Below are 8148 nucleotides of genomic sequence, written 5' to 3' on the forward strand. Positions count from 1 at the left end.
TGGGTTACTTTGAAAGGTCATGTCCAAGGTTCCTGAAAGAAAATGCCATTGTGATTCTGGTAGCACTCTTGCTTTTGTATCATGTACCCTTAGGTCCAAAACTCATTCCAAGTTGACCGCATAATTACGGCTGACGTTTCAGTGCAATACTGAGAGAATGCAACATTGTTAGAATTTATGCCTGACTGTTGGAGCAAGTTGCACTTTTTGTGAAAACTAAAAGTTTCAAGTGACCTGATCAACATTTGTCACTCAACTGAGGTCACCAAAACAGATTAATTGGTCATTTTTTTTTCATTTGTTGTTTGTGATCCTATACTTTATGCAAATTGACTGCCAGGTTGCCACTAAACAAGAGTGACTACTCTTCATTGATTGTGAAGCATTTTGGAACATCCTGGGAATATGAAAGGCATATTTCCTTTCTTGTATAAATGCCAGTTTGCTTGTTTAAAACTTTATTTTTTTCTGTCAAAGAATTATTCCCCACTATTGAGAATTATCAATTTCTGTTGTATACTCACCAATACAATCTGTGGGTAGGTGCTCCAAATTATGTTTTACTGTATTGTAGGAAAATTAAGTTTACAGTATAATTTTTTTTACTGCAAGAATTTTAACTTTCAAACTGGATCCTCAACTTGGAGAGATTTTAAATCACTGTCATTTGAGTGACGTGCAAAAAGCTGATTGAATGGTGTGAGCCAAGTCCAGCAATCCAGCAAATTGGAACCTTCTTACCTTTCAATTTTGGGTGTGTGGAGAGGGATGCAGAGCATTCTTGACTGTTTGAGGCTTCTTTAATTAATTTCCTTCTGTGTTTTGCAAATTAATCTTTAAATGTTTGGCATCAAATTTGTGCTGATATTCTCAGCCACTAGACTGCTTAATGCTAAAAGTAATTAGATCAGTTGCTTTGAAATGTTTGGGTTCTCAAATGTATGGACTCTGAAAAGACAGTTCTAGCAGTGACAGTTTTCATGGATGCTTGTACTCTGGTTTTACACTTTTTCTGTAATGGTTAGGTCTCTGTCATCCATGTATTTATGATACAAAACTTAAAAGTATTGTAAACTGTGAGAAGGACTGTAGAACTTCGAAGTGACATGGAAAAGTTGGTGGAGTGGGCAGATAGGCAGCAGATGAAGTTTGATGTGGAGAAGTGTGAAAAATGCATTTTGACAGAAAGAACTTGGACAGACAATATAAAGTTAGGGGTACAATTCTTAAGAGAGTGAAGGAGGGTATATGTGCACAGACCAAATTTCCATATTATTTTGGGCTTAGCATTGCTAATCAGGCAGCTGGTCATACTTAAACTGAACTTCAGTTCAAGGACAGTTCTAAGATGTAGTAGGGAAGGACCTTTTCAATCCTTACTAATGAATCTCTCTAGAAGACTTGAGTTTTTGGAGTCCATAAATCTCTCCTGGTTCTTTAATAATTTTCTTGCACTTGAACATTCTCCTACTCTCATAAAACTGTTTTTGAGGCAACTGATTGATTTAGGTTTATAAAATTGAACTTTTAGGTAACTGTTACTGCTAAGCACATCTCAAGACCTCATTAGGTAACAAGTAGTATTTATTTACCTGTGAATCAAGCTATTTTGATTTCCTCTTGTCAGAACATTTTAAAAATCAAGTAAGCATAAGATAAAATTTTGCACTTTGTCAAGTAAAAGCCAAACCGATGCATGGGTAATTTTATTTGATTTATTTGTATCTTCATATTTAGCTGAAATGGATTTATAAGTCCAAACCAACATCTGCAAACTAAGTATTTTTAATTTAAATTTCAATAAGAAATGGTTTACATTTTTCTATTGTATGATTGGTAACATGGATTTTATGACAAATGTTTCTGGGCCAGGTTAGATTCATTTCAGCAAAAAATACAGCAGGGTAGCAAAGTGGTTCGCACTGCTGCTTCATGGCATCAGGGATTCAGATTCAATTCTGGCCTCAGAATGCTGTCTGTTTGGATGTTTGTATGTTCTCCCCATGGGTTTCCTCCCACATTCCAAAGATGTGCAGGTTAGGTTGATTGGCCATGATGAATTGCCCTTGGTATCAGGGGGACTAGGAGGGTAAATATGTGGGGCTACAGAGATAGGACCTGGATGGGATTGTTGTCTGTGCAGCCTCAAATGGGCCAAATGGCCTCCTTCCACACTGTAGAATCTGTGGGGGAAAAAAATTAAAAACTGAATAATTCATTTGTTATTTAGGGTGAAAGGGTGAAATTAGCACTCTACACTGTTTCCCTCACTTAGCTTTTGAAGATTCTTTAGGGTTACTGTTAAATCCAGTTCTATTTAATAATTTTGGTCACAATATATTTAATGAGAACTTCAGAAATGTGAAGATTTAACAAAACTTGCAGTGTCATTCAGCTTCAGGTACTTTACCAGTGCTGTTTTATGGCTGGTCTTGAGCACTGGCCACTTTCGGAGCGCATCTCCACACAATGTGAAGAAATACATCATATAAATGTCATAAATGACCCAGAATTCCAATAACGTCATTATTGAATATATAGGAAATAAATGCCTCCATTTCTTTCTGATGGTAAGCTTTCATTTTGATTACCAGGAAAAATGCTGCTTGAAGCGGAACATAAATTGGGGATGTATATGGTGATCCAGCTGAGCAAAAGTTGCTGTTGCTTTTGAGATTGAGAGGATCTGAAGTTGTTAATCTTTTCTTTTGCTTTGTCAGGGGATGACCATCCTCCAGTCCAACCAGCAGAATCTTACTCGGAGTATATGTCACGTACAGAGTCATACTGGATTCAGCTGGCCAGGGATAACATGGGCCAGAATGCCAAAGAGAAAAAGACTTTGAAGGTGGCACAAGCAATGGCAAAGACGTTTTATGATGACAATGTCTGATGGTCAAAGGCTATGCAGAACTGAACCCCTGCCAGTATTCATTTGTTAATATACTGACCCTGCTGCCTTTGAACTGCAAAGTTAATTGTTCATTTAATTAATTGCAATTATTTTATATTTTCTATTTTGTCAGCCTTGAAGCCGATTTCAGACAAATTCAACATTGTTAACTTTGCTGTACGTTTTTTTCCTGAATCTTAAATTACAACAGAGGCATTAGCTTTAGGATCTCAGCAATTCATTGCTTTATTATGATTATATTGCTTTCTTATTGCGTTCTTCATTCAAAAACGTCTTGCATTTTTCTAAATTCTGAATGGAAAAGTGAAGACTGTTTGTCATTGTCCCCCTTCACCTTACTGTGATAGAAAAGAAAAATAAAAATAATCTCCCACTTGTTGATCAAATTTAATTCTTTGCATATGTATTTCTGACACAAGGTTGTAACAATAAATGGAAAGTGTGATTTACACACAGCAGTTAAAGACAAATCAACATGAAAATAAATTTAAATCGTATTTCAATCTTAGGCTTAACCAGTAAAAGATTCACCAAATATTGTTCCATTTGCCTCTTGCGAAGGACCACTTTCACACACCCTCAGAACCCAAATATGATACTATTAGGAATATGTGTAAGCCATTTAGCCCTCAAATCTATACTTTCCATCCCTATCTGTTCCCCATGATACCTTAAAAACATGATCAAATCACTGCTTAACTGCCTAAATTTCCTGAAACATAACCTTAGTGGAATTGTTGTTCTAATTTAACCTTTGTTGTCAAGGTGTAATTCTACCATTGATCTGTATAGCTTAAAGGTCAGCATTCCATTAGTCTTGTTTGACCCTTTTCTGTACTGTTTGTGATATTGTAATGATCTATGTACATAGGCCCCCACGTATCTTGGATTTCTACTGTTCCTAACTTTACATTATTTAGAAAGTATCCTTTTATAGTTCAAAATACAAGACCTCACACTTGACTGCATTGAAATTCATTTTCCACTGTTTTGCTCATTTACTTCAGCTTTCAATACCTCTTTATAGTTTTATGCTTCCATCTACACTTTAAGTAATTTGTCAAATATCAGCCAGGGCAGCAGCAATTTATTTTGTATTTGTGGAGCACATTTAATATAGTGAGATACACTTGTGAAGTGTCTTGGCGTATTAATAAACCCCTTATTCAAAGTGGAGATGGATAAATATTTGATAGATCGGGAAAAGAGGGCTATAGGGAAATGGCAGAGAAAAGGAGTTGAGACTGGCTTAGATCAGCCATGGTGAGATTAAATGGCGGGGCAGAGCTTGAAGGGCCTGGTGACCTACACCTGCTTTTATTTATTGTGTTCTTATGTTGCTGATAACTCACTGAATATAGCATGAGCCATCTTGTACTCTTGAGTGTCTTTTACAAGTAAAACTGACAAACCTCATCTCTCAGACTATAAACTGAGTCACAGTTATTAGGAAGCACAATTGTCATAAACTGTAACACTAAAAAGCAAACAGGTAACATGCCAGCTGACAATAGGGTTGTTTTGAAACTGCCGGATGGATACCGTTGATGATTATTGAACACTTGAGGTACATGATGAGGATCAATTTTACGATTTCTTAAATAGTATTAACGGAAAAGATGACTTTCAACTAACATTGACCATTCTGGTTTTGGAAACAAAATGCTGCTATGCAAACATTTCATTTTCTGTGTTTTTACTAAGAATGTAAATAGGAATATTCAGCCTTTCAATAAGATCATAGCTGATTATCTATCTCAAATACACCTTTCACATAATCCCTAAGTCCCTTGATTCCATTATTCAAAAAACTGGCAATTTCTGTCTTGCATGTACTTAACAACTGAGCAGCCACATCTCTATAGGATTCAAAATTCCCAAGATTCACAACTCTTTGAGTGAAAAATTTCACCTCATCTAAGTCCTGAATGGCCAAGCGTTAGTCTAAGACTGTGATCCCTAGTTCTAGACAGGCAGGGAAAATATCCCAACGTGTACTCTTATCAACCCATTAAGAATGTTGTATATTTAACTGAGATCATCTCCCACCCTTCTAACCTTCAGGGTATGTAGACTTAGTCTACTCAATCTTTGCTTCTAAGGACAAAAATAAAATACTGTGGATATTGGAAATCTGAAATGAACAAAATGCTGGAAATGTTCTGCTAACACCTGTGGAGAGAGAAGCAGAGTTACCATTTCAGGACTTGTGACCCTTCAGAACCGTTTATTATATTCCACCTACTACATTCTTGCCTGCTGACTTAACGAGTCTAAATCATTTTGCAACCTCTCTATCCTCCTCACAGCTTACATTTCCACCAAACTTTCCTGGGCCAAGTCACTGAAGTTACCAGAATTTGCGAGGGGCTCTGACTGAGAACTGGCAAGCATCTCTACAGAAACACGTAGTTTTCAGAACAGATTTTCTGAACTTAGTGCACAGAAAATCTGGGACCATGGTTTACACTGTTGCTCGGCGGGACAGTGTCTGATAGAGCTGGCAAGTCCAGTTCCACAAAGATTTGGTACCATTTTTAAAGGCTGATCCACATTTAAAATATACATCCCAGACTCTCGTGGGATTTTGCGCCCACATCAATGTTTAAATTCCATCCTCTCATTGAATGTAAATAGTTGAGGCCCAAGCACTATTCCTTGTGATATGCATCTCGTTGCAGCTTGCCAGCCTGAAAAAGTCTGTTTATTCCCATTATTTGGGGGAATCTTACCAAAAAATGGCAGAATGTTGGCTTCTGGTAAGAAAATCAGAACAAGCTGGTTTTCTCTCCCGAATGTACAACACTCTGCCTAAGAAAAACAGTGGTGCGTGTTTCATGCTATCATGCGGGGCAGGAGGGGATCTGAAAATACCAGCAAAGCTTGCCTGCAAAGATCAGGGCACTATCTTTAAAAGGCATTGATCACATCTGGAGTAAACCCCACCACTAGCCCACCACAGAGGTTTCAGAGTCGGCAGTTCTCCCCTGCCCCGCTTCCACTGGTCTGTGCCCCCCCACCTCCCAGCATTCTCTGCTCCTCCTTCTGCTCTATAACCAAATCTGAATGGATCCCCATCACCCCTCATGAGACTCCCACTGGGGCTCACCCCTTGGCACAGTTTGGCATTGCCAGGTTGAAATTGGCACGGTGTCAATCTGGCAATGCCAACCTATGCTGAGGGCTGGCCATGTTCCTTTCCCCTTTATATACCACCACCCCCCCCGGGGAGAACCCCACAGCACATTCACATCTAGGTGAACTTGTAAACCATGCCAACGTGATGACATGTCATTACAGTTTCAATGTGTGGTGAAGGGGAGGATTAATTATATTAAAATCCATATAAATTCATATAAATCCAGTTTATCCCTGTTATGGACCTGATTAAGTCGTCAACAAGGCACAGGGAAAATCCAGATCATGATCTCGCCGGCGAGATCAGTGTCTCATGGACAGATGGCAAACTCGGACTTCAGATCTTCTCTTTGCTTCTCTGTTCATCCTTAACCTATGCTAATATATTACCCTCAGTTCCATGAGCTTTCATTTGTGTAATAACCATTTTTCTGTAAGTAGTGTTCTGATGAAAGGTCTCTGCACAGATGCTGCCTGAGCTGCTGAACATTTCCAGCATAATTTGTTTTTGTTTCAGATTTTCAACATCGTCAGCGTTTTTTCATATGTGTGGGGTCTATAGTTAGTTTATGATGGTGTTTCACAGGAATCCAACTGGAACTACAGTCAAATATAGTTCACCGTTTATGTTAAAGGTTTGGTGTCGGTATTCTGAATTTGAAAAATTTTGGATGATACTAAATTGGGAATAGGAGATAATACAGAGGAGGACTGTGACAAAACAAGAAAGCTACTAAACTTGCAAAATGGATGTAAATTCTATAGTTCTAAGCTCTATAGAAGGGTTATGTGGACTTGAAAGAGTAATTCTGTCTCTCTGTCTCTCTCCACAGATGCTGCCAAACCTGAGTTTATCTAGCATTTTCTGTTTTTATTTCAGATTCTCTGCCTACAGTATTATTTTATATTAGTGAACTTCCCTTTTTCAGACTAGACTCAATTCCTTGATGGTTTGCAAGGATGTTCTTCAGCATATCTTCACACTTTAGGGAGAACGATTCTTGTTCCTTTGTACAAGAAGCCATCTCGAGCATTGCACTTGATCTCCCGCATATCCAATTCTTGATGGCACAGTGGTTAGCACTCTTGCCTCACAGTGCCAGGGACCCAGGTTTGATTACTGGCTTGAGTCACTGTCTGTGCGGAGTCTGCATGTTCTCTCTGTGTCTGCATGGGTTTCCTCCGGGTGCTCAGGTTTCCGCAGATAGTCTGAAAGACGTGATGTTTAGGTGCATTGGCTAGGCTAAATTCTCCCTCGGTGTAACCAAACAGGTGCCAGAGTGAGGCAACTAGGGGATTTTCACAATAACTTCATTGCAGTGTTAATGTAAGCCTGCTTGTAACTGAAATAGACTTTTACTTTCTTATAGCCTTTCAGACAATCCACTCAGTTTCAGCTGCACACTCCTGACACCACGGGTGGGATTTTCCAACCACGCTCATTCCAAAACCAGAAAATCCCACCCGAGATCAACAGACTTTTGCATGGTCCGCCCATCCTGCCCGCTACAATTCCACTCCATGTCTATGTGGTGTGTAAAAATGGCTTCTACCCAGGATGACCTCAGAATTCACAGGACTATGTCAAGCTGTAGTACAAAACTGTAGCCTTTGGACTTTTTTTTACATTCATGGTACTATATAAATGGAGGTTATATGAATGAAACAACATTTGAAATTTTGTCAGACATTGCCTTTAAATTGATGTATGCAGTTCCCCTCTATGGTATTTGTAACATGCGCAAGAATGTGCTATGATTTAACTATATTTGTTTGAGACATTGCTTAATTTCAAAAAATTTCTGACATTAGGGATTGTTCAGGGGTATTTGTACTTAGATTAACAAATATTGATTTTAACAGTCATGTGAAAGACTTATTTCAAGAATTTGACTCACTCTGCTTTTGATTTCAGAGGATCACTTGCAATGACTACTTCTCTGATCCCACGCTAGTGTTTTCCAAGTATCTATCCTTAGCCCCCCCTCCTATTTCTAATTTATTTACTGCCCTTCAGCAACACTGTACAAAGGCATTCTGTTGACTTCTGTATGTATGCTGACAGCCCGTAGCACTATCTCACCACCATCCTCTAT

At 38.6% G+C, this 8148-nt stretch overlaps 1 protein-coding gene across 1 annotated transcript in view; it reads left to right on the plus strand.

Annotated features, from left to right (window-relative positions):
• The window catches only part of klhdc4 (kelch domain containing 4), a 60248-nt gene extending 56236 nt beyond the window's left edge, over positions 1-4012 (plus strand). Inside the window, exon 11 of the mRNA XM_080186888.1 lies at positions 2721-4012. Coding sequence (XP_080043014.1) covers positions 2721-2893 — 173 coding nt within the window. The 3' untranslated portion in view covers positions 2894-4012. The remainder of the gene's footprint in view (positions 1-2720) is intronic.
• The last annotated feature ends 4136 nt before the right edge of the window (positions 4013-8148 follow it).

This window comes from Carcharhinus amblyrhynchos, chromosome 4 (assembly GCF_965287045.1).
Source record: "Carcharhinus amblyrhynchos chromosome 4, sCarAmb.v2.hapA, whole genome shotgun sequence".
In the NCBI taxonomy this organism is placed as follows: domain Eukaryota; kingdom Metazoa; phylum Chordata; class Chondrichthyes; order Carcharhiniformes; family Carcharhinidae; genus Carcharhinus; species Carcharhinus amblyrhynchos.